The sequence below is a fragment of the Oreochromis niloticus genome, linkage group LG23, assembly GCF_001858045.2.
Source record: "Oreochromis niloticus isolate F11D_XX linkage group LG23, O_niloticus_UMD_NMBU, whole genome shotgun sequence".
Classification (NCBI taxonomy): Eukaryota; Metazoa; Chordata; class Actinopteri; order Cichliformes; family Cichlidae; genus Oreochromis; species Oreochromis niloticus.
This window is the reverse complement of record NC_031986.2, coordinates 28,721,520-28,747,982: the sequence shown is the minus strand read 5'-3', so window position 1 is coordinate 28,747,982 and position 26,463 is coordinate 28,721,520. Positions and strand designations below refer to the sequence as shown.

At 39.0% G+C, this 26,463-nt stretch overlaps 1 protein-coding gene across 1 annotated transcript in view; it reads left to right on the top strand.

Annotated features, from left to right (window-relative positions):
* Nucleotides 1-1,782: 1,782 nt before the first annotated feature.
* LOC100701816 (NACHT, LRR and PYD domains-containing protein 3) overlaps nt 1,783-26,463 on the top strand; it is a 51,517-nt gene continuing 26,836 nt past the window's right edge. The window contains exons 1-10 of the mRNA XM_025903278.1: nt 1,783-1,816; nt 2,714-2,769; nt 3,600-3,745; nt 8,973-9,214; nt 9,429-9,470; nt 12,098-13,146; nt 13,225-13,895; nt 15,875-16,048; nt 16,333-16,506; nt 17,881-18,054. Coding sequence (XP_025759063.1) covers nt 3,615-3,745; nt 8,973-9,214; nt 9,429-9,470; nt 12,098-13,146; nt 13,225-13,895; nt 15,875-16,048; nt 16,333-16,506; nt 17,881-18,054 — 2,657 coding nt within the window. The 5' untranslated portion in view covers nt 1,783-1,816; nt 2,714-2,769; nt 3,600-3,614. The remainder of the gene's footprint in view (nt 1,817-2,713; nt 2,770-3,599; nt 3,746-8,972; nt 9,215-9,428; nt 9,471-12,097; nt 13,147-13,224; nt 13,896-15,874; nt 16,049-16,332; nt 16,507-17,880; nt 18,055-26,463) is intronic.

Here is a 26,463-nt window from a genome sequence, read left to right as displayed (position 1 = left end):
GACCAGCTGATGTGATTGACATCAGTCGCTATGGTAATTTGCCTGGTAAAAAGAGCCAGTGCATCTAATCCTGCCTCACTGACAGGCTTTTGGACTGTTCCAATTAAACTATCAGTTCCCTAACATCAGAATGTGTGGCTGTTATGCATGTCAAAGTGATGTCATTTTAGGCTTAAATGTCCAAGTTGCTCGGCCATATTCATTACCATAGTGTAACATTACTCAGCTAATCAGAAAAGAAAAGCTAAACATGTCTATGGCCTTCACATTACTCAGTCTGAAGCAGGTCTCTGATCCAGATTGAATCCAGGGTATAGATATAGTGCTGCTATGACTGAATCTTCTGTGTTCTTATTTGCTTTTTCTTTGTTGTATTTCAAATGCTGGAAGAGATGCTGTGGAAGTGGAAGTATTGCCCTGTTAACTTTCAAAAGAGGGCAGCTATTTAAGCATTACAGGCTAAAACATTGGATTTTTGCAGGAACCGAAGTATTTCGTTGTTTACAGATATGCCAGTTCCATTTTGCTGTATGTCATGTGGGTTTGCTGATTCTTGTTCTGAGACTGACTGTTTTACCCACCTGTGTACTGCACACTTCAAAGTACAACATAAAGTCAGGTGCCCTTATAAAGGCTGTAAGTTTGAAAGCAGAATCTGCTCCACCGAACAAAACAGACTAGGAACACAACTGGAAGAGATACAGAGACTGATTTTCATATAGCACTTTTCTACTCTTCCGGAGTCCTCAAAGCACTTAATACAACATGCCACATTCTTCTATGATTTTTAAGTGCTTACTAACTAACATTCCCACGCTGATGGATGCATCAGAGAGTAACGTAAGGTAAATATTTTGTCCAAGGATATTTGGCATGTAGACAGGAATCAAACCATCAACCTTCCAATCAGTAAATGACCTGCTCTACCTCCTGAGCTAGAACCACCATGAAGTGATTGGTTGTGACCTGAGTAACAACAGAGATGCTGCACAAGAGCAAATGCTGATAATATGGAGGAGTTGCCTCTTCTTTCTCCTTTCCTTTCATGTTTTCTCCTGGATTTTTCCAAGGATCAGATTTGTAGATAAAATGTGGAATGTACAACACACAATACAGAAAAAGCTTTAATGAAACTGATTCTCCCAAAATGTACCTTAAATTCAAAAAGTACTAAAGAGATAACAGTAATGAGCATACACTCAAACAGCAGTAATGATGACTAAGAAGTTCTTCAAATGACACTGTAACTCTATTTAACAGGAACATGGTCATTGAAAGCATCACACTTGATGCTGCCATCTCAGGTTTGTACAGAGTTTGAAGAAGAAAATTAAATAGTCACATGACGTTCATCTGTCTCAGCTGATTTTGTTCCGATGTGTTAAATTGACTGAATATTTATGGAATGAAGCTTCCAGTCAAAGTGAATCAGTGTAGGTCAATGACTGCATCGTGTGTATGATTGCCTGCAGCTACGTGACTCCATCTAGTGGACTGATTATAGAAATAGAGCTGTTCTACTTTACATTACAGACACAGCCACTTAAGAAGTGACACTCATCAGTGACAGGACCATGATGGATTTGCACTTTGTTCTAAATATTTCTGGTAATCAATAAGGTCAGTAAAATGCTGCTGTAGGAGTGAACCACAAAGATCTGGCACTATGTTTCAAACTATTGATATTTCTCACGATAATAATTCTCTCGTTTCTTAGGATTGTGCAATCAAAGCTTCATCATCATATGACCACCTCAATCTGAATCTAGGGTGTCATGTCATTAACATCACAGCGGATTCCTTTGTCACACATTAGGTGATCATTTAAACAGCTCTCCAACCCCCCACAGAAGGCCAATGACTTTCAAATCCTGGCCCAAATATCCTCTCTATGCTGGCTGTGATTTTAACACATGTAAACGGTATTCCAGGAATCATTGACAGAAAGTATTTACAGGACACGATTATAAAAATATTATTTTTTATGTATTTTCTTGAACTTCATGACAAAGTTCAAATGAGGGATCTTTGCTTTTCTCATTTTACTGCTTGTTGTTCAGCTGCTGCGCTTCATTTCCATATCATCACCTCTTGATGCAGAGCCCTCTGCAGACAAGAAGCAACCCCCCCATCTCTGCCTGTCTGTGAATCCCTTTTCGTGAATGCCACTGCTGGATTTTTGTCCTTTAATAACATTCATCACAAAAGACTTTTAGATTTTTACATTACTGTTAAAATCAGTTTTTAAAAGTAAGCAATATGTTACTAAAACTGCTGTTATTACATCTCCAAACTTTGTGACATTTTGAATTTATAACAGAGTTTAACTTAAAAATATACAGGCGTAATGTCAACTTGGTGGAATAATCTGACAGAAAATGCCTTTTAAGTTTATTTAGGTTGAGTTACTTGAGTGTCAGCTGTCTGACCTCTGGCTGAAAGCAGCAAATTTGAATGACTGTAACTGTAACTCCATCATTATTCACAGAAATCAACCTGGACCTGAATCCAGCTGTGTTAAAGAGTCACTGGACTGAAAATTGCCCCATTGATTTTAAAGTCCAGCAGGTGTCTGTTGCAGAGAGGTGAGCAGTTAGTACATGGACTCTCTGAGAGCTGATTTAACTGCTTGATGTTGTTGAATATAAACTGCAGTTCAAGCACGTCATTCCCTCAATCTCATTTAAACTGCTTTTTATTTCATGTGTTATAGAGTAATGATGGAGGAAGAGGAGAAGGACCTGTCACAGCAGGCAGCTTCATCAGCAGGTGAGAGTTGGAGATCAATAGTCTTTCTAATGAGAGGTCAATAAAGCCGTCTAAGCTTAGTAATCATACGTGAAACACTTGTATATTAATTTAAAAAATATGTACAACACCGTAAAATCAAGAGGTCTGAAATTAGTACTTTCAGAAGCGACTACATTCAGTAAAAGGACTAGATGTTACAGTCCCTGATAATGCATTGCTTTAAATGGAGAGAATCTTGAGGGATGGCTCTTATGAGGAAAGGCTGCCCAGAAACTTTACCAGCAGCACATATCGTTGTGTGCCTCAACTTTCGGTCTTTTACCCAAGCTAATCTGCCATTTTTTCGTTGGGTTTAGGGATTAGAGATCTGATCTAGATTATCATATTAAAATTTGGGACACATCGTCAGTAGTGAACCTTGGATTCATTGGGTGTTCCGGCCAATATCACTAGACACCCTCATCCAAGGAGGCCCTGCCAGGGTTGAACTGAATTGAATTGTTAACTATTTAAAACCTGACTCTATTTTCCCTCTGCAAGGATGAGGTTCAGTGCTTTTCTCAGCTATTTTATTTTACTTATCATTCAAGATATTTTCAAATTCAAATTGCTTCAATAATCTGGGAGACTAATATCAAATATTACTAATATCAAACTTGAGTAAAGGTTTTGAGATTCAGAAAAGATTTAAAAACATTTTGAATTTTACGAAATATTTTTAGCCGTATCACTGTCTTTGTTTTCACACTGTGCAGTGTTATTTCTACTCATGCTTTACTTTTCCCCACTCTGTGCTGTGCTGTTGTTATGTGACATGTCTGTACTTGGGTGGTATTTTATGTTTCCAGTACACTCTGGATGAAATGGGTGGCAAGAAAAAGAATTGGAAGAAAGAATTTGGAAACACAAAACCACAAGTTGAGACAAAAACATATGGAAAAGGCCCCGGGTGTGGAGATGAGATTCTTCTTTTTCTTGGGATTTTCACAACACTGTAAGTTTCTTCCTTTAACTTATTATACTTTATTGGTTGACTGAATTTAAACTTTTTGATGAAATCATCAAATGACAATTTAATTTCTTCAGAACACAAACTGTGTGTGTGTGTGTCTGTGTGTGCGCGTGCGCGTGTGTGTGTTATTTTGAGGATGAAACCTGTTGCTTTTCCATTGAAGTCTGTGTCTGTGTGAGTGATCGGAGTCCGGGAATGAGAGCAGCAGCAGCTAGTTGATAGTTACCCACTGAACTCAGAGTTGTTGTTACTGTTGATCCACTTACTGATGACTGCAGGCAGCTTTTCCTGCCTCAGGAAAGGAAGTGTACGTCAGAATTTGGCAATTAAATTTTTGGCCAAAGTACAGACATTTATATAAATCGCCCTGAGGCGACTGTTGTTGTGATTTGGCGCTATATAAATAAAATTGAATTGATTTGAATTTAAACCTGCCAACAAAAAGTTGCTCAGCCTGTTGTATGTGTAGTTACACATGTAACTACATATACATGACTGAATGGGAGTGTGCTAGAATTCTACTGTCTTTAAGACAGTTTTTTCAGTATTAAAGTGGAGCTTGGTGATAAATCAGTAAATCCATGGCTGCACAACAGTAAGAACATCTGTAGGTAAACTGGCAAACTTACAAAAAGTCAAACCCTCAAGACTGATGTGTAGCACAGATCAGTGCTTTCACATTGACTTTCAGAGTTATTTATGAAATATATGTATGTATATACATATATATATATATATATATATATATATATATATATATATATGTATATACATACATATATATATATCTATCTATATATATATATATATATATATATATAGATATACAAATGCAAATATTTTATTATGAACTCTGATCCTGTGTAGCAGAATTAGATGTACCCGCTATGATGTACACTTGTCAAGACTTAACAATTATAAAGTGTGAAGTAAATTATTAATGTAGAACATTTGTACTTTTACTTCAGTAAAAATTTACTTTTACACAATGTACATATAATATAGTATTAATACTTTTATATAAGTATAAGATTTAGGAAAGGTTCTTCTTCCACAACTGCAAAAAAGTTGATAATCAGCATTTGATCAGAGCATTTGTTCACTGTTCATTAAAACAGTGAACAACAATTTTACTAATAATCACAGATCTAAATACAGAACAGAAACTGCTCTTTAATATTGCTCTTGCTAGTCTCTTTATGAACTCTATTAAGATTTCTAATGAACAAATATTTAACTTATCAAACAAAAAATTGAAAGAATTTCGAGAAGACTGTACAAAAAATATATTTGAGCAGTGAAACAGACAGCAGGTAGATGTGTGATGTTTCCCTGTGGTCTACAGGTCCAGGCCCAGAGGGATGGAGCTACAACAGACATAACTGAAGTAAATTCAGTTGTTAGCAGCACAGAAATAACCACGAAGCATAAAAACATAGAACGCCTAGCACGCAGCAGCTACAAGCATCTTGTGTACATTTACACAGCATGACAGCAACAACCTGAACTATTTATGAGACACTATTTCAGACCCGTCAGCTTCTTACCAGAGACTGTGTCACATCCATCTCTCCTGTCCACCTCACAGACTGTCTGTTCACCTAACCTGAAATATCATCTGGAAGAACTGTTACAGTGAAGCCTGAACTCACAGTGAGTGAAGCTCTGCAGCCAGATGTGTACAGCTGTTTCACTGAGTGAAACTCACTGGCAGCAACATAAACACATTTTATAAAATTAAGTTTAATCAATAGCCTAAGAAACAGTTTGACCTTTTCCTTAGGATTGATGCATGCTTCCCATCCCAGAAGGGATGTGATACTGTCCAACAGATTAATGAGACAGCAGTGCAGACGCTTCAGGACATGCCTTTGAATCCTCTGGTTTAAAATATTTCTTCAACATTATATAATCCAGTGACAGTTGTCAGTATTTCCACTAATGCACAACAAACAATAACTTCTGACAATTCATTCGGCAAACTTTATTTTTCAAATTGTAAACAAATACAGTTTAAAACAGCGTTTCTATTGCTGCCACAGTGTAACTCAGTTTAGCAGCAACCTGAAGTGTCCATCACATTAGGACCCCGCCCTCTTTTCAAATCAAATCACTTTTATTGTCACATCGCATGTGTAGTGTATGCACATTACTGAATATGTATAGTAAATATGTATATCTACGTGTGTGAAAATTAAATAAAAATAAAATATACAGAGTGGCAGTTGGAAATGTGCAAAACAAGTGGCATTTATGTACAGTATGGAGTGCATAGTGTTGAAGTTCCGGTAAGTGACGGTGAGGTGTGTATGAAGTGTTCAGCACTTGGCCTTTTGTGCTCCGCCTTCAGATACTCTAAAATAAGTTTATCTGCGTGAGCAAGTTTTCTCACCTAGCGCAGACATGCGAGAGCTCTAAACTGCAGCAGCAGCATGCAAAGCCGACATTGGCTGCACGAGTGACATGCAATTATTTGCTCGGATTCTTATTTTACCTCACGCATTTGTTATGATATAAAAATCGTTTCATGTCAGTTTGTGGAGGAGGCGTTCACTGACACACTGAATGTGGCCCAAGCTCAACCACAGAGCCGCTGAAAACACTCTCAGCTCTGGGGTGTTCATATTAACACTGCAGGACTAACAGACAGAGACATCTCTGTGAGTCTCTGAGAGCTCTGAATCAAGATCACCTAAGATGTGTTTTCACATTATTAAGAGTTAATAATCTAAAGATCAACACAAAGTTCAAACTGAAAAGTAGCCTCAAGGAGTCGTTGACAGAAAAATGTCTCCACAGAGATTCTCCTGCAGAAACAGTTGCAGACAGAAATTTTCTTCGGACAGCTACAAAGCTGCAAGCCTGACTCCTCATCACTGCTTGTGAACAGCTTTGGCTGCTCAGCTGTGGTCAGCACTCAGCTTTAACATCATTCTGGGTCTGAGCTCATTCACTGCTAGTTTTGTGTTAGGATGTTGTCTTTGAAGATGCTGTGTGTTTGTAGCAGTGGGCTGAGTTTCTGTCCTTGTTCAGTTTGTACTTTACCCTCATGTCTTCCTGGAACACATGTTCTCATTGTGATAATGTGCCTCCCCCTCTCTTTCCTGTAATTTTCCCTTAGAGGTGAACCTCTGACTCACCTGTCTGTCAGTGCAGCAGGTTTGGTATGAAGCTAAAGTTCCAGGAGTAGTTTAGTGAGAACAAGAGGACTCAGAATTGTGTAAATGTGACACGTGTCAGCTCCATGGCAGTAAACCATGGACTGATCTGTTCATCATTTGAATCCAGAGGGATCAAAACAACAGAAGAACATAGTAAAGATCAGCACATCACCATATTGAACTAAACATGACTGGATTCATGAACAAACATTTCTACATCTTTCTAAAATTCAAAGTGAGCAATTTCTGTTGTTGCTTAATCCTAGCTTCCCAACAAACGCCTCTCTGGGTGTTTCCTTCCTGCTTAAAGTTTACTTCCGCTTTCCTGAGCTTCATGTTTCTGATTGATGCTGATTGTCTCCGTGTGAAGGTAAGTGAAGCAGTTCGTAATAGTTTCTTGGCTAACATCAGCTGTGTGCAGCTTAGTTCCAGCACATATCTGCCGCTCCATAGTTCACACACTTCCTCCTTTTACTGTGTGTGTGTTGGTTAACATTAAGTGTCTCTAAACAGGTGTAAGTAATTGTTTCTACTCTGTACTATCTATAAGCTATATATAAAAGATGGCTCCAAACACCAGGTTCATAGTTTAGTTTTAGTTGAAGTCTCAAGTTGAGCGGTTTTTCTTCAGTTTCTGGAAGTTTCAGCTGCTGTTTACATTTATTGTCCTGGATGTTTGTAGCTTGAAGGAAAAAAAGATACCATGATGACTGACCACGATGATCTGTAGAAAAATAACAGTGAAGACTTTTCAGTTCTGCAGTTTGCAGATGGCGGTAGCAGCTCTGTAGGGTTACAGTTTGAATCCTGGTTTAGGTACTGATGTAAAAATTCTTGCTGATCGTTTCTTGCGGTCTTAAAATTGATGCTACTCACAGATAAACATGCATATTTTTAGCCTTTGTTCAGTTTTTGCTGCCAGAACTTTCCTGATGTGATGACTGTGCAGCTGTAAACATCTGGAGTAGGTAAGGACAGGTTAAAATGTTGACAACAGCTGAGCTGGAACAGCAGATTTCTCTCAGTGCTTCTGGATTCAGAGACTTTTGGAGACTTGTGATCACTTCCTGTTAGAAATGTTCGACTGTAAAACTCTGTCTGAAATGACGCTGCTGACTTTAGAGAGGGTTCAGCCTTAATAGTGAAATAAAAGAGGAAAGACATAAATGTTCCTATGCAGTGACCTCCCTCAGACGTTTGATCACACTCAGACTAACAACAGCTTCACTGCATTTAGTTCATGTTTGTCTGTTTAGACACAATCACTGCTGTGTTTTAGTGTCTCTGCTGGAACTGCACAAAACACCTTCATTCACCATTCCAACACTGAGAGGGATGTTAGAGACACAGGGGCACCTTCAGCTCCCCCCAGGAGAGCCCCTGGAGCTGAGAAAGTACCAGAACACAAAGAGAAGAAAATACATCTTTTCAGCTTACCAACCACACTTCCTGTTGTTTAACACCAGTATGAGCACATAAGTGTGAGAAACACTAAACTGCTAATAGTCACATGACTGTGACCACAGGAAGTTTGCAAACTTAATTAAACTACATCCTCATCTCACACAGGAAGATGTATAGAGACAGCTTTTCTCTCGGCTCTTCCATCTTCTGTGTCTGTACCGAGTATGAAGAAGAAAGCTGAACTCTTCTTCTTCACATGATGTTCCTCTGTCTCTGCATCTGTTTCTCTGACTGCAGCTGTGTTTGAATGAACTGGTACGTCCAGTTTTCCCTCTCTGCTGATCCTCTTTGAATCCTGGATCAGAAAACAAAACCGATGAATGTGTGGTCTTTAAATAACATCTCTTTCTTTGACCATCTATCCATCTATGCTGGCTGTCATGTGACTGAGTCAACTTGCCACTCTGTTCTTTTCATCCTGTGTTTTTGATCTTTTAAATTCTCCTTCTTTCAGTATGTGATGTTATTCCCATCACAGAAGAATCTATCCCAAAATAGTAAATCCTAAGTAATCCAGTGATCTGCTGTGAAATGCACTAAATAAGTGAAAATACATGTGATTTACATGCTCTCATGTTTTACAGCTCAAAGATGGAGGCATGCGTTCACGAGCAGCTGCTGAACATGCTGGATGATTTGGGAGATGAGGAGCTGGAACGTTTTCACTTTTACTTGCAGAATGGACCCGGAGGCGATTTCACAACCATCAAAAAGAGCCGTCTGGAGAAAGCAAGCAGAACGAGAACAGCGGATGTCATGGTGGAGACATATACTACTGGCCATGTAATGGAGGTGACGAGGTCGATTTTAAAGAAAATTAAAAAAGGTCAGTCAGGGAAAAAATACACTATCAGTCAGTATGGTACGCAGACACAATTTGTTTTATGATATGTATTTAATTGAGGCTGTTTTAGTCTGACTTTTTCTTTTCTCAAAGTATGATTAAATACAAATATTATATTTAGATTATTTTGAAGCCAAGGAGGTTTTAAATTTTAAAAAGATCAGTTTATGATTCAAGGTGCAACTTCCTCCAACAGGAAGTCCTTCAGCCCAGGCAGCTTCCTCACTTTCATCAGAAGGTAAGAATTCATTAATTTGTCTGAAGAGACGTCAGCAAAGCAACAACCCTGAGTTGACCAATCAGAGCTCTGGTTATTTCAATGTGGTATCTCAGTAGCCTTAGTGCAGCTCTTCAGTACAACTTAAGCCTGAGCTCTAGTGAATGGATGGCTGTTTGGTTTAATAATCTCTAACTTTATTTCATTGGATGTAAAAGCATTTACCTGATATTTATGCCCTAGAGTCACATCGAGTTACGAGGGGTTTGAACCAGTAGTGCGCTTCATACAGTAAATCCAGCCAAACAAGTAACCTTCATAATATTACTTGCTGCTCGCTTTCAGTGTTGTTTTTTATAACTTCAGTTCAGTTTTATTTATATAGCACTAAATCACCACAAGGTGATTAGAATGTTTCTTTTAACAATACGAAACCTTCAGACAGAGCCAGACTCAAGGAGGGGCTGGTCTCTGAGAGACTGGTGGGGGTGAGGGAAGGAAGACAGGAAAAAAGACATGCTGTGGAAGAGAGACAGCCATTAATAATAAATAATGATTAAATGCACAGTGGTGTGTAAACATATAATGAGTGAAAATAGGTGAGAGAAGGAAAGAAGCGTAACTAAGGGACGATTCAGTCACACATTGATCCAGCCCTAACTATATGTTTTATCAAAAAGAGCTTTAAATGTTAAAAGTAGAGAGGTTGTCTGTTTCCTGAATCCAAAATGGGAGCTGGTTCCACAGAAGAGAAATCTGAAAGATGAAGGTGTTCTCACTGCAGCATTTTGGATAAACTGAACCATTGTGTAACATATCATCTTCTTTTTAATACAGTTTGGAGATTTCTGGACATAGTGGGTTTGAGTTTCTGGACTTTTAGTGTTGGAATTTGATACCATTCTTGCCTGATATAGGTTTACAGCTGCTGAAGAGTTCACAGTTATCTTTGGCGCATTTTACATTTATTGATGCATCAAATGTTCTCCATAGGTTAAATATCTGGACTGCAGGCAGACAAAGCAATGCTGTTGTAATAGTTGAAGTATGCAGTTTTGCATTGTCCTACTGAGATACATAGGGACTTCCTTGACATAAATGTCATCTGAAGGAGAACATATGTTGGTCTAAAACCTTTATATAGCCTTCAGCATTCATAGTTCCTCCCAAAAAATTTAAGCTTCCCATACCGTATGCACTTATGAACCTCCATACTATCAGAGATTCTGGCTTTTGAACTGAACACTAATAGCACGCTGGAAGGTCTCCCTCCTTTTAGTTGTCCTTCCACAAGGACAACTACATCTGCAGCCCGTCACAGATGTTGGCTTTATGGTACAATGGCTAGACACATGCCTCTTTTTAGTGCAGCATGCATAAAAGTCCACTTGGTGTTTTTTTTTTTTAAAAAAAGCACCTAAAAGATGATCAGACTATGAGGAACAGGATTCTCTGCTCTCTACAGCTGTGGCTTATAGACAACTTTACAAATGCCCAAGAGTAACCCCATCAGAGCACCGCTGAACTCTATCTGACATCTCTATAGAGACCTGAAAATGGCTGTCTCACAGACCCTGAAAATCTTAATAAATGAATGCTTCACCTCATATTTCCCACCAATTAAGCACAGTGTGCACCTTAATAAGACTTATTGCTTATTAAAGTGTTTATTTACTTTACAATATGAAATATACAACTATGTAAAAGATTAACTGCTAATCATTTGGTGTGAACTAAAATGGTAAATTAACCGATTCTCTCAAAGTGCTTTTTAGACAATGTCCCATTCACACCAGCATTTTCTTCTATGCTTAAGTACTTTCCAGCTAAAATTCCCACACATTTATACTTGTGGTTAGTATCCTGCCCAAGGAAATTTGGCATGCAGACTGGAGCATTCAGGGACTGAACCACTAAGCTTCCAATGAGTAGATGACCTTCTCCACTGCCTGAGCTACAGCCACGCCACAAAGATCAGCTAGCCAAACATTGCTCTGTGTTGACACAGAAAGAACAAGAACAAGTTCAGGATTATGCTTCAAACTTTATTTTTGTGACAAAGTGTATACTTAGGACTGGATGTGGTAACTTTAGACAAACTTTAAAGGACTGCATGCATATACATACATACAGTGTATAGTGGACAGCTAATCAAAGGCTATTTTCTTGTATTTGTGTCAGTGTTGATGGTTTACTTGCACATAAACCACTACATTGGACACTGATTTATCACTAAATACCCTGCCACCGACTGGTTGTTTAATATTACTATAGATGTATGACATGTATCATTGTAATTATTGTTATTTAACCCTGTCATGCATGAATTATGACAGCCTCAATCAGGATTTTTTTTCCTATGAACTTTTCATCCTGTCATGCCTAAAGATGAATAAAAATACTTGAGAAAAAAATACTGATTGAATTTGTCATAATTCATGCATGTAAGGGTTAAATATCTAAAATGTGAGACGTTTCCAGACTTTGTACCATAAGATTTCCATGTAAATCAGCAATAATCGAGTACAAGGCCAATTTTGATTTGATGAGATGTATGCAAAAATTATTATAAAGATGCAATAAAAAAGATTTTTTACATGGTATAAACTACAACAGGCTAATCCTCTTATCTGCTGTTTCTAATTTAGAAGCTCTACAAATGTGTCACCTTAAACTCAAGTTTAACCTGAAAGAAAAGTTCCAGCGTGTGTTTGAGGGGATCGCTAAAGCAGGAAAAACAACTCTTCTGAATCAGATCTACACAGAGCTCTACATCACAGAGGGATGGACTGCAGAGGTCAATAAAGAACACGAGGTCAGAATGATTGAAACTGTATCTGCCAAACCAGACAGACCAGAAACAACAATCAGGCAAGAAGACATCTTTAAAGCCTCACCTGAAAGAAATAAACCAATCAGAACAGTGCTGACAAAGGGAGTGGCTGGCATTGGGAAAACATTGCTGACCCAGAAGTTCAGTCTTGACTGGGCTGAAGAAAAAGCAAACCAGGACATCCAGTTCATATTTCCATTCACTTTCAGAGAGCTGAATGTGCTGAAAGAGGAAAGGTTCAGCTTGGTGGAGCTTGTTCATCACTTCTTTACTGAAACCGAAGAAGCAGGAATCTGCAGCTTTCAAGACTTCCAGATTGTGTTCATCTTTGATGGTCTGGATGAGTGTCGACTTCCTCTGGACTTCCACAAAACTAAAATGCTATCTGACCCTAGAAGGTCCACCTCAGTGGACGTGCTGCTGGTAAACCTTATCAGGGGGAAACTGCTTCCCTCTGCTCGCCTGTGGATAACCACACGACCTGCAGCAGCTGATCAGATCCCTCCACAGTGTGTCAACATAGTGACAGAGGTCAGAGGGTTCACTGACCCACAGAAGGAGGAGTACTTCAGGAAGAGATTCAGAGATGAGGAGCAGGCCAGCAGGATCATCTCCCACATCAAGACATCACGAAGCCTCCACATCATGTGCCACATCCCAGTCTTCTGCTGGATCACTGCTACAGTTCTGGAGGATGTGCTGCAAACCAGAGAGAAAGGAACACTGCCCAAGACCCTGACTGAGATGTACATCCACTTCCTCGTGGTTCAGGCCAAAGTGAAGAAGGTCAAATATGATGGTGGAGCTGAGACAGATCCACACTGGAGTCGAGAGAGCAGGAAGATGATTGAGACTCTGGGAAAAGTGGCTTTTGATCAGCTGCAGAAAGGAAACCTGATCTTCTATGAATCAGACCTGACAGAGTGTGGCATCGATATCAGAGCAGCCTCAGTGTACTCAGGAGTGTTCACACAGATCTTTAAAGAGGAGAGAGGACTGTACCAGGACAAGGTGTTCTGCTTTGTTCATCTGAGTGTTCAGGAGTTTCTGGCTGCTCTTCATCTCCATGGGACCTTCATAAACTCTGGAGTAAATCTGCTAGAGAAACAACAAACAACATCATTATTCTCCAAATTATTTAAGAAACCAAAGCTAAAGTTTATCCACCAGAGTGCTGTGGACAAGGCCTTACAGAGTCCAAATGGACACCTAGACCTGGTCCTCCGCTTCCTCCTGGGTCTTTCACTGCAGACCAACCAGTCTTTCCTAAGAGGCCTGGTGACACAGACAGGAAGTAGTTCACAGACAAATCAGGAAACAGTCAAATACATCAAGGAGAAGTTCAGTGAGAATCTGTCTGCAGAAAAAAGCATCAATTTGTTCCACTGTCTGAATGAACTGAATGATCGTTCGCTAGTGGAGGAGATCCAACAGTCTCTGAGTTCAGGGCGTCTCTCTACAGATAAACTGTCTCCGGCTCAGTGGTCAGCTCTGGTCTTCATCTTACTGTCATCAGAAAAAGATCTGGATGTGTTTGACCTGAAGAAATTTTCAGCTTCAGAGGAGGCTCTTCTGAGGCTGCTGCCAGTGATCAAAGCCTCCAACAAAGCTCTGTAAGTATATATGTGATCACACCTTCATTTTTGGATTCTTCTTAATAAAAAAAGATGTTTATAATTAATTAATTAAAAATCTTATAATGGGTTTTAAACTTGTAGTTGGTACTGGGCCCTTAGACTCTAAAAGTATTGAATACAGCACTCCTAGCCAAGTATAAGATACTGTTAATGTTTCATAGTGCAGAAAATGTCTGTTTCAGAGACATGTGTGGGTGTAGCCAGAACCAGCCAGTGTTGGACTCATAGGTGATAATCATTAACACGTCAGCGTTTGTTTGTTTGTTTTTTTACGGTTTTCATCATAAAGCGCAAAGAACATTCAAATGTTTTTTTCACTCCAATGTTCTGTTTAGTCCTCACTTATTTCTCCTCTCATTTTCTCAACTGGGGTATTTTTGGTGTTTGCTGTGTTTTTCTCCATGGAAATCTCCCATGGATGGGATTTTTTCTGTGTCAATTAATTATTGTTGAATCATGAACTATGACCTTAACTGTACCAAATGAGTTCTCTAGTTCATAAGATGTTGTATTGGGTTCTTCTGTGACCTTGTGGATTAGTTCTTAATGCTCTGATTAATTTTGGTAGACCAGCCACTCCCGAGAAGGTTCACCAAGGTAAAAATCCTCTCTATTTGTAGATAATTGCTCTCACCATTGTTTGCTGGAGTCTCAAAGCCTTAGAAATGGCTCAGAAGTTAATTTGTGATTTAACAGTTGTTTTGAAAAATAAATTATATTATAAATTACATAATTACACATAATTACATAAATACATTTTTTATTTAATGTAGTAATATTTGTCTCGTATTAAAGTTAGTCAGAAGGAACTGCCATCCCAACTGGAGATTGTTGAGGTGCCCCCGAGATTGGGCACTAATCCCCAAATATAGCAGGAGACCAGACAGTCATGATCCCCAAGGATCCCCAGAGGGGACTGGTCCCATCTGACTACCAGCCATTAACCTAACTCAGTACCACATGGAAGCTCCTGTCCGGCATTATATAATCTAAAATGAAGAGCTCAATAGTTGAATAGCTGCAGAGACTGCAAAACCTCACAGAGCAACTTGTGCACCACCTGGATGGATTATAAGAAAGCCTATAACTCAATCCCCCACACATGGATCCTGGACTGCTGGATGTCTGCAACATTGCAGACAAGTACCTGGGAATCCCATAGGCAAATAGGAAAGCTGCAACCACTCCCAGGACAAGGAAGCTCTTGACCATGCATGGAGGTTTTCACCCCAAACACAGCACCCTGAGACTGTATGCTAAGCATAAAGCAAACAGCAGAACACTAGTGAGTGTCAGAACCCAAGTTTAGGGTGAGACAATAAACATCCATGATTACATCCGGAAGGTGGCCACAAGCGACCGTGTGATCTCTGTCCACAACAGCACAGTCCTAGGATCAGCAAAGACACTGCACAGCACCCTCAAGCTCCCTGGACCTGAGCTTTAAAGAAAATGAAGGGCAGAGGGGGAATCTTTTTTAAATTTATATATATACATATATACATATATAACTTGTCCAGTTACTTCTATCTATCTATCGATCGATCGATAGATTCATTGTTGTATTTAGACAGCTGATGAACTGAGGGCCTATGCACTAGGGTCCAGTATATGAAATGAAATGAATGACTGAAATGTATCTAGCAACAGCAACAGCAACATCACAGATGCTGGATTGAAAAGTACTATTTACAAAGTCAGTACTATTTACACGTGCCAAAACTTACTGAAGTATTAAACTAAATGTACCAGCTGCTCACTGTTTTCCATTTACAGGGGTAATTGTTTTTATTGAGCAATTTTATTTTATTTTTTTATTTAAACCTGACTTAAATTTTAAGCTTTTTTGTTAACTGGGAATTGTAGTACACTTATTTTTATTTTTATTATTAGGTTCAATGGTCAACGTGTTTGTTTTTAAACACAAATATGTATTTTTTTAAATTATTTTCCAGACTGAGTGGTTGTTTCCTCTCAGAGAGAAGCTGTGAAGCTGTGTCCTCAGTTCTCAGCTCTCAGTCCTGTAGTCTGAAAGAGTTGGACATGAGTAACAACAATCTACAGGATTCAGGAGTCAAGCTTATGTCTGCTGCACTCCAAAGTCCACACTGCAACCTGAAAACTCTAAGGTCAGATCAAAGGATATTTTATTTTTCATCCAGTGACATGATTTACCAGTTAAACATTTTAGTTACGAATGTTATATCAACCATTTCTTGTTGTATCTTAGTATTTTTTTTCTTATTATTTCCTCAGTCACAGTAGACTGCCACATTTCTGATGTGTTTAAAATAAGGCAACAATTCCAGGCAGTTCTCGAACATAAAATATCCCCAAACGTAGAAATTCCTTACAGCACCATTATTACAATAAAAAGCAACTGTTTTTTGTCTTTGTCTTCTTTATCTTCCAGACTGACTTGCTGTTTTCTCTCAGAGAAAAGCTGTGAAGCTTTGTCCTTAGTTCTCAGCTCCCCTCTCTGTAGTCTGAGAGAGCTCGACCTGAGTGACAATGACGTTCAAGATTCAGGACTGAAGCTTCTGTCTGGTGTATTACAGAGTCCACACTGCACCCTGGAAACTCTGAGGTTAGGGTTCAGTCTTTTTCACCCAGGATTATTTAAGATCTGTATTACAAGATTTCATAAAAAGCTAAATCTTATACATCTGTCAGGTACATCTTATTTACTTTTGAGTCGAATACCTGCCTCCGAATTACTGTCTGTAAAATTTCCATAACACTGCAATGATTCTTGGAGTCCTTTTTGATTAAATGATGTGATCTTATGTGCACAGTAAAGATATGGTGTTAAGAATGGTGTTAAAAACCAGGTAACATACTTCTGGGCTGGTTTATTGTCATTCACTGGTTGTCTGAAAAGCTCCCTCAGAAGTGTAGTTGATCCAGAGTGCTGCATCAAGAGTACTGAGAGGGACAACAAAGAGAGATGATATTTCTCCTATATTAGCTTTTCTTCATATAGTTAGGCCCATAAATATTTTTAGAGACAACTTTTTTCTTCTAGTTTTGGCTGATTACATTACATTACAACAGTGTATTTTAAATGAAATGGTGCAGATGCAGTTGAAATATAGACTTTCAGCTTTAATTCAGTGGGCTGAACAAAAACACTGCATAAAAATGTGAGGAACTAAAGTATTTTTTAAACAATTCCTTTATTTTGGGGGCTTAAAAGTAATTGGACGAATTAAATAATTAAAAATAAAATGTTAATTTCTTACAGTTATATTTTAATAGAACTTTAGTAGGATTTGTTTATGTTTTTTTTGTTTTTTGACTTTGATGGAAATGAAAAAAGAAAGAGGGATGGTGAGAGAAAGGGAGAGAGAGAAAAAATATCGAGAATCTGCTTCAACACCTGTTGAGTAAATAGAAAAAGAAGAAAAAGACATATTAGATAAACCACAGTAACAACCAACATATGCATAAATAACAATAATAAACAATAATAACTAACAAATTTTACTCAAAAGCGCAGAGTAGTAATAATACGAGAAACTGTTTGAGGCAGCAGCCACCCAAGATATTGTGTGTCTGTGTGTACACTTCAGTGCACACCTGTGTTTGTGAGCGTGCTTGTGTTCACAGAGTTTCTCCATGTAAGTGTCTAAGTGCTTCAACCCCACGGACCTGAAGCAGGCATGTCCTGTGTCACATCATCGATAAACAGCGATGCATGCCCAAGCCATCACACTTTAGCAAGTTTTACAGATGAAGTGGTATGCTTTGGATCATCAGCTGAGGTCTTTCTGAGGGTGTTTTTCCTTACTACTATATTCAAGTGCTACTCAAATGTTTTGATGTTCTCTAATGTTGGATAATATTGTACTGTCCACTGCAATGGAATGGATGAGTATCATTTTGTCTGAAAAACAGAAAAAACACAGACAAAGCGTCAGCAAATTCTTCACTGATAGATTGTTGTTTTGTCTGTCTGCAGTCTGTCAGGCTGTCTGATCACAGAGGAAGGCTGCACTTCTCTGGCCTCAGCTCTGAGCTTCAACCCTTCCCATCTGAGAAAACTGGACTTGAGCTACAATCATCCAGGAGCTTCAGGAATTAAGCTGCTGTCTATAGGACTGGAGGATCCACACTGGAGACTGGACACACTCAGGTATGGCAAGAAAGTAGGAAGAGGAGGAAAAGCTAGAAACATTTTCTGTGTCCTTCATTCACTTCCTGTTTGTTTTGTGTAGATGTGGAATGAACAGTCACATATGAAGGTACATTATCATAAACAGAAATACTAGTCTAGCTCGATAATAAACAGTCATTATATACACAGGAGTCTCCAAGGAGACCTTTTTCAGGAATCTTAATGATAACTGCCTTTTGCCTGTCATTTATTCACGATTTGGCTAAATAGCTGTATTTTAATGGTGCATTTATTTTACCCTTTTCCTCCCTTTTGACATGGTCCAGATTAGCTCAATCTCTGTATGGGAACAGTCCTGGGACATGTTAAATATGAAACAATCATATTTAAAACAAAAGTTTTAAAATCAGATCTGAAACTGAACCTGAAAGCCACAGGAACATGACAAGTCTATTGTGAATTTAATTAAAAGTAGACTTAAATAAAGCAAACCAAAAAACATATCAGAAGAATAGAAGCTGCATCTTTTCATGTGTGTGCATGTGCAAAATCTCCAGACCTCTGAACTACCTTTGCTGGTTCTTGTAGCAAGAAACGAGGGAATGAGGGAACAAACCACAGGAGGGAACACAGCTGAATGGAATCTAGCAAATGAGACAGAGGGAAACAAAACTGAACATGATGCACACCAGACAGGAGGCTGTCAAAGTAAAAAAAAAATAATTGTAAGAAATAGCTTGTGAAATCAAATAAGCAGATAATTGTGATGCACTTGGAAGAAATGTTGACGAAAAGGAAACTGACTGTGAAACTAATTGAAGGTAGGGCATAGTTGTGCCGGAGCAATATAAATATCACCACACAGTGTCCAGCATGACTATATGTGCAGTGTGATATTCCATACATTTAAAAGACTCATTGTGTAATGGTATTGGTCTCAGTGCCCCTGAGAAGCTGGTCATTTTTGCATGTGAGCCTGTGCATATAGTGAGGTAATGAGCTATGTTTCTCTTAAGAATAGGTGTTTAATTCTAGAATACATATTATTCTCTTATTCTAACCCCCATTTAATCTTTTTGTCAAATGCTATTTATATAGGCATTGGGCCTTTCTAAAATGGCATAGAGCTGGCCTTTTGGTACCTAGCTTGATAAATTTTCCCTCTTGTGGCTATGAAGAGTATGGCTGGTGTGGACAATTCCAACTGTAATGTTTGACTTTAGATACACTCTAAAAACTAAAACTGACATTTCCTTAAAAATTTTTGATGCAACATTTTTACATTCACAAATATTGAGTAGACTGGAAATCAGTCAAATCTCTTAATTATACTTGATCAATTGAATATCTAAAGCTTAAACAAATTAATTTGAAATGAATAATTGTAGTTGGTACAGTAACATCAAAAATCGAGTCAATAGAACTGAAATTATAAGTTTAAAAAAAATAAGGTTAAGTGAAAACCACAAAAAATTGAGTAGATAATACTGAAATTCTTGGTATATGTAACTAAAATCAAGATGGTCATTTAATACAAAAATTGTTGCATTTACTTAATTTTTAAAATTGTAATTAATCAAAATTGGGCTTAAAATTTAATATGAATTTTATTGTATTTCACTGGTAGTTCTAAGTTAAAAAAAAACTAATTATAGGTAGATGTGTGTTTTATAATACATGTATGAAAAATGACCACATGGTAACATTTTTAACAATGAAACATTTTATATTTTCATCAACATGGCAATAACTCCAAACAACCAAGCACTAAAACGAAAACAGTCTTTTCCCCATTAGCTCAAAGCCTTTCCTACTTAAAAGATAAATGACAAATGAGGAAAGCAAACACAAAATCTCAGACTGTAAAACAAAATTAACCAAACAATGAAAAAGGCTCATGGTTTCTGTTCCATCCTGCAGTTAATTACAGAAGAACTGCCATGATGCAAGAACAAGCTTAGACCCTTCCTTAGGCTAATAGACAATGCACAGAGGTGATTTTTCAGTCTCTGAACCTTGACTAAAAGGTTTGTAGGATCCAGCTCCAGGAACACTTTTTGGAATACCTCAGAGGAATATTTGAGATTCTTGGGGTATTTCAGATCCAAAGCATAGGCTGGTCCCAACACAGAGTAACAGGCTCTGCTGAGATCCCCAAGATTACGTAGAACAGTTATGTCCTCAATAATTATCCCTACATCACGCGGAATGACCCATCTTGGTTCTCCAGCAGGTAAACCTTCATCACCTCCTCAGCCAAAGCCTCTTCAAGACAACCATCATCAACATCCTCATGTAGACATAACACAGAACTAGAGCTTACTTTTATCCCACATATTTTAAGACATGGACACAAAAAGCCTGTTTTCATGTGAAATCTGAAGCTACTAATTTTAACACTGACATCTGCAATTTTAAGTAATTTTAGGTAAGTTAGTTTTTCCTCTGCATGAATGGTCTCTCTGTGTGAAATAATATGGGGGGAGTGGTTGTTTTGAAATGGGCAGGGGCTTTCAGCAGTGATACACATCATGATAAACAGTTATTTGATGTTTCCTTTATAGCTGGTGAAGGTTCTCAGTCATTCAGGTCATGGTAATCCTAGTAGGTTAAGTGAAGGAAACTAGGCTTCTTTGGTTCCTTGAAGATGTTTCGCTGAATTGAGTCCAGTTTCCTTCACTTAGACCTACTAGGAAATGTGAATGCTGCAGTTATGACATTTTTACATCATTATGATTCAATGTGTCTCACCCACTGATCTCTCAGTTATTGTATTTGGGGGCTGGGTGGAGAATCTCAGCAAAAAAATTCCATTACTCATGCTTACATGCAACCCTTAAGTGTCCTAAAAACAGCAACAAATAAAATAAACTAAAACAGCACTACTACACACTTCCTGTAATCCAAATTTCATTTATTACATAGGAACTATGATCCCATTACCCAAAATATAAAACTTTTAAAATTCCTGAAAGTGACTTAATGCACCAACCTTGAAGTCTTTGATTAGGGTATTTGCATCTTCTCCCAGATGGTCAATGAGACATCTGATGATCACCTCTCTTGTTTTCTCAATGGGAATGTCCCTCTGTAAAACACAAAGTCTAAGCTCTTAGTAAAATATGAAACATTGCACATTTAAACATCTTTTTGCTTTTCTGTGTAACTTTTGCAGTTGAATTAACAATAGAGAAATTAAGCACTTGCTAGAATAAACACTTGTATTTGTGAAGGAACAAAAAGTGGATTCCAAAATAAAAATATTAAAAATCTGGCACATGCCACAAAATAACAAGACTAAGCCAATGAAGACTGATAAATACAAATCAACAGTGCGCCTTATAATCCGATGTGCGTTGTGTATAAATTCTGGTTGAGCTTACTGACCTAATTGAAACACACCCACTCGGACAACAGAGAGATGCCACATTTATGTTTCATTGTCCTTTCCAGCTAAACAGAAGAGGAATATAAAAATAATGAAGGTCACAGTTTGAATCAATCGTATTTAATTTAATACAGTGGTGTACTAACAGATCCAGGATCAGTCCAAATCATCAGGAATTTGATCCAGGTATGGATTGAAGTGTATTTGTGAAAATGTTGGACTGTTCCTTTATCAGTGTCTAACAGTATGTGTATGCGAGCGATGTAATGTCCATGTGTGCATGCTGAAAGAGACTGTGCTGGTCTGACCCCCCTCCTCCTTTCAGGGTGGAGCCTGCTGGAGTCCGATGGTTGAGACCAGGTCTGAGGAAGTGTAAGTGTGTTTTTAATGTGATTCATGAAAAAAAAGCATCACGCATTCAACCACCTTCAAACTGTCACATCACTCATGCAGGAGTCATCATCAAAGTGTCAATCAATGAACAGATGATGGATCAATAACTGCAGCTGGATTGTGTTTGTTCTCTCACTCAGATTCTTGTCAAGTCACAATCGACACAAACACAGTAAACGCAAACCTCAAACTGTCTGACAACAACAGGAAGGTGACACATGTGGAGGAGGTTCAGTCATATCCTGATCATCCAGACAGATTTGATTTTTGGCCTCAGCTCTTGTGTAGAAATGGTCTGACTGGTCGCTGTTACTGGGAGGTCGAGTGGAAAGGAAAATCTTATATATCAGTGAGTTACAGAAGAATCAGAAGAAAAGGGGACAGTAATGACTGTGTGTTTGGAAACAATGATCATTCCTGGAGTCTGAGCTGCTATAATGGTGCTCCTCGTTCTCTCTGGCACAACAACAGATCAACATCGATCTCCTCCTCCTCCTCTGTCTCTAACAGAGTAGCAGTGTATGTGGACTGTCCTGCTGGCACTCTGTCCTTCTACAGAGTCTCCTCTGACACCCTGATCCACCTCCACACCTTCAACACCACATTCACTGAACCTCTTTATCCAGGGTTTTGGTTTAATTCTGGTTCCTCAGTGTGTCTGTGCTGAGTTGAGTGTAAAGAGTGTCCTCCCGTTAGGGAAACACTCTGACTGTTGAACAGATTGTTCAATCTGTACATGTCTGTCTCTTTCACTCAGAAACACGTTTTCAGATTCATGGATTCAATCAGTTGATGTTTTAAACTGCTCTAAATGATTCTTTGTAAACTTCTTCTTCTTCAGTCCTTTAAAGATGGAAGCTACAATTATTCATGCTAGAACTCCTCACTCAGGATACGCGCAGGAGGCATCCTGGGTGAGGATGCCCGATGCCTGAACCACAACAGTTGGTTCCTTTCGATGTGAAACTTCTCACCCTATCTCTAAGGGAGAGGCCAGCCACCCTTCTGAGGAAGCTCATTTACGCCTCTTGTATCCATAAACTCATTCTTTCAGTCACTACCCACAGCTCATGACCATACCTTTACTCAACTCTCTCTTCAGCACGACAAACCGGTATAGTATCTGCATCACTGCAGCTGCAGCACCAATCCGTCCGTCAATCTCCAGTTTCCCTCTCCCATCATCATGAACAAGACTCTGAGATACTTAAACTCCAACACTTGGGGCAGGAACTCGTCCCTGACCCAGAGTCACATCACTCCAGGTCAGGGAGGGGGAAACCCCATTGAATGGGGTTCTGGCCCATAACAATGGCTCTCCTTTCAAGCACCCTGGTATAGCGTTTCCCAAGGAGGCTGATTCCCCTAAAGATGGGAACCACCACCCTGGTCTGCCATTCCAGAGGCACCGCCCCTGATCTCCACGCAACATTGCAGAGGCCTGTCAACCAAGACAGCCTTACAACATCCAGAGCCTTTATGAACTCAGGGCAAACCTCATCCACCCCAGGAGCTCTGCCACCAAGGAGTTGTTTAACTGCCGCAGTGACCTCACCCCCAGAGACAGGTGAGCTGCCCCCTTCGTCCCCAGACTCTGCTTCCTCCACAGAAGATGTGCCAGTGGGATTAAAGAGGTCCTCGAAGGATTCCTTCCACCGCCCAACAGTGTTCTCAGTTGAAGTCAGCAGCGCTCAACCCGCACCATACACAGTGCAAGTACCAAACCGCTTTCCCCTCCTGAGTTACCTGACAGTTTGCCAGAATCTTTTTCTGTCTTTTTCCACTCAAAGCGCCACAGTGAGTAAGGGCAGGGATAGCTCAGTAGGTAGAGTGTCTGCCCCATGATCGGAAGGTCGGGGGTTCGACCCCACTGAACGGCTACCCTGAGGTACCCCTGAGCAAGGTACCGCCCCTACACACTGCTCCCCGGGCGCTGCACTGGTGGCTGCCCACTGCTTCACTGGGTGAATGGGTTAAATGCAGAGGAGTAATTTCCCTTCGGGGACTAACACAACACACTTTACTTTACACTTTACTTTTACAGTATGTTGTGCTTCTCTGAAGCTCAGTTCACAACCAGCTCCTTTGCATTTTCAACAAGTCTGAGCTCATTAAAACAAATCAAAATGTTCTATTTCTCTTTTTTTAATGTGATTTTTCAAGTGGACATCCAATAGTGTATAAAATATTAAAGACATTCAGCATCTCTCATGTTTCTGTCATTCTATATAAACAGCTGCTTCTAAAAACTGATCCAATCAAAGATACATCAACTTCCATATTGATCAGATCAACACCTACAGCTCTGACATCACTAACATCTGCTTGAACTCTTCATTGATGGTGATTTGTGGCCCTCTGCTGGTGAGAAGATGAACTGCATGATGTCAGTTTTTTGAACACAGATGGCATGAAGTGTTTTAAGTGTTTTTAAACCTGTTTTTTCAGTCAGCTTCAGCAGACTCCGAGGTTAAAAATTTTTTTTTTTATGTGAGTTGGAGAAAAGAGTCATTTTAATCAGTTTAACCACTCTATCATCATCATAGACAGAATTAAGTTTGAAATTAAAAATATCATTTTGATCCTAAAGGAAATCAGTGTTTGTCTTTGGTGCTCTATAGATAATAATAATGAGGACACTTGGTTTCATTTGTAAATAAGCAGCTATGTATTCAAATGAAGTTGTGAGGTCAATCAGGTTGGTTTGAGTGAGGAACTGCAATGCCTCCACCTTTCTGATAGTGTCTCACAGCTTGGAAACCACTAAAGTTTGGGGGATAGGTTTCATTTCTAACTGGGAAACTATTCTCTGTGAGCCAGGTTTACACAAGAAACATTCAATCTGAATCATTTTCACTCATTAGAGACTCATTAAAGACAGCAAGCTGTGTCGTACTTAAGGGTCCAGTGCGCTCTCAGTGCTGCTGTTTATTTTTAAGGTGATGGCTGCACATTAGAGCTGTGAAACTTTGAGCTGGATTCATTTCTGGAATCCCCTCTTAATTTAACCGTGATTAATATTTAACCATAAAATTAACTATAAAATTAGGGACACTGGCGTGCCAGATGCACAACCAGCTTGGTATATTGTAAATATTGACTGTATGTGATATTGTAGGTAACGGTCAATATACTCCACATTCAGTGTAGAATAAGGGACAAACCAATTTTTGCTCATCATACAGGATCTCCCGCCTAAAACAGGACAGTTGGAAACCCTATTCTCAGAGCTCACTGTAATGAAATCCTTAGTCTGACTGCAAGAGCTACCCAACATGGCAGACAATAAAGAAACTGTGTTTTTCTGATAATAGCTAATTAGTTGATTACAGAGGAATCACATAGAATTACTATCATAGCTAATGGCTCACTTACTATGCCAACTCGATTTACCCGAGGTTCACAGTAATAAGAAGAACTGACTTATGTCAGCATCAAAACAAAAAGTGTCCCAATTTCTCAATAAGTGGAAGAGCAAAACACAATTTTGTGTCTTCAACCATTGCTTTTTAATCAGGACTTTTTGAGACAATTTAATATGGGTTACATAGCAGAGTACCGGCATTTAACACATAACCTCTGTTTAGAAGTTACAAACTGCAGCCTTTTCTGTGGTGCTGTGTTGGCACATGCTGAATAGCCTCTGACAAAAACAGAGCTTTGAAAATGTCTGTGAAGTTTCTCAGTCATCCAGGTCATGGTAGTCTAAAGAGCTTGGAAAGAAAAGCGTCTGGACATCTTTAAGTTGCTTGAAGACATTTCACCTCTCATCCGAGAAGCTTCTTCAATTCTTAGGTCAAATGGTGGAGAGTCCCAGATTTAAGTCCTAGTTGGGTGTCCCCCAAGGGGGTCACGAACCCCCTGTTGATCCTCTACCTAATCACACGAGCCAAGGTGTGAAAATGGGTGTAGGTCACAATCAGCCAAGGTTTTGGGTGAACCCGCTGTGAAACTTAGCCCCAACCTATCATGTGATTTCCTGAGGTCAAAAGGCCCAGGATGTGAGTGGATGTGAGTGAGCTTTGCATAAATCACACTGTGAGAATATTTCTGAATAGAGTCAGAATAATACACCCAAGGGAGACTGTACTTGCTTTAAGTTGCTGTCACATGATCACTGGACCCTCGTGGCTGTGTTACAACCTACATGGACAAAGTCAAGTAAACCGTGTGAGTCACATGTTGGAAACAAATAGCCAAAGAGCTGATGGACTTTTTTATCATTTAAAAGGTATATCAGTGGGGGTCACCATGGAAACAGCTCACACTCTCAGATACCACATCTTCTCCTCATGCAGATTAAAAAACTTAAAAGTCTCTCAGCTGTAGCACAAACAACACAGCGACATTTTGAGGAAGTGTTGCCATAGCAGAGTTAAGTGGTTAAAGCACAGAACTTGACATAGACAAAACACTGAGACATGGTAGATGTCAAAGAAACACAGACTGATGACATGGAGAAAAGGAAGAGAACTGATAAACCTAAAGTAATTTACGACTGAACTAATGACATAAATAATAGAATACAGAACTAACAGGGATCAGAAAATCTCAGCAGCACAAGGAAACCAAAATATAATTCATAAAATCTAGAAACAAAATCCACTTCCCAATTTGATATTGAATTAACAAGATTCAAAAGTCCA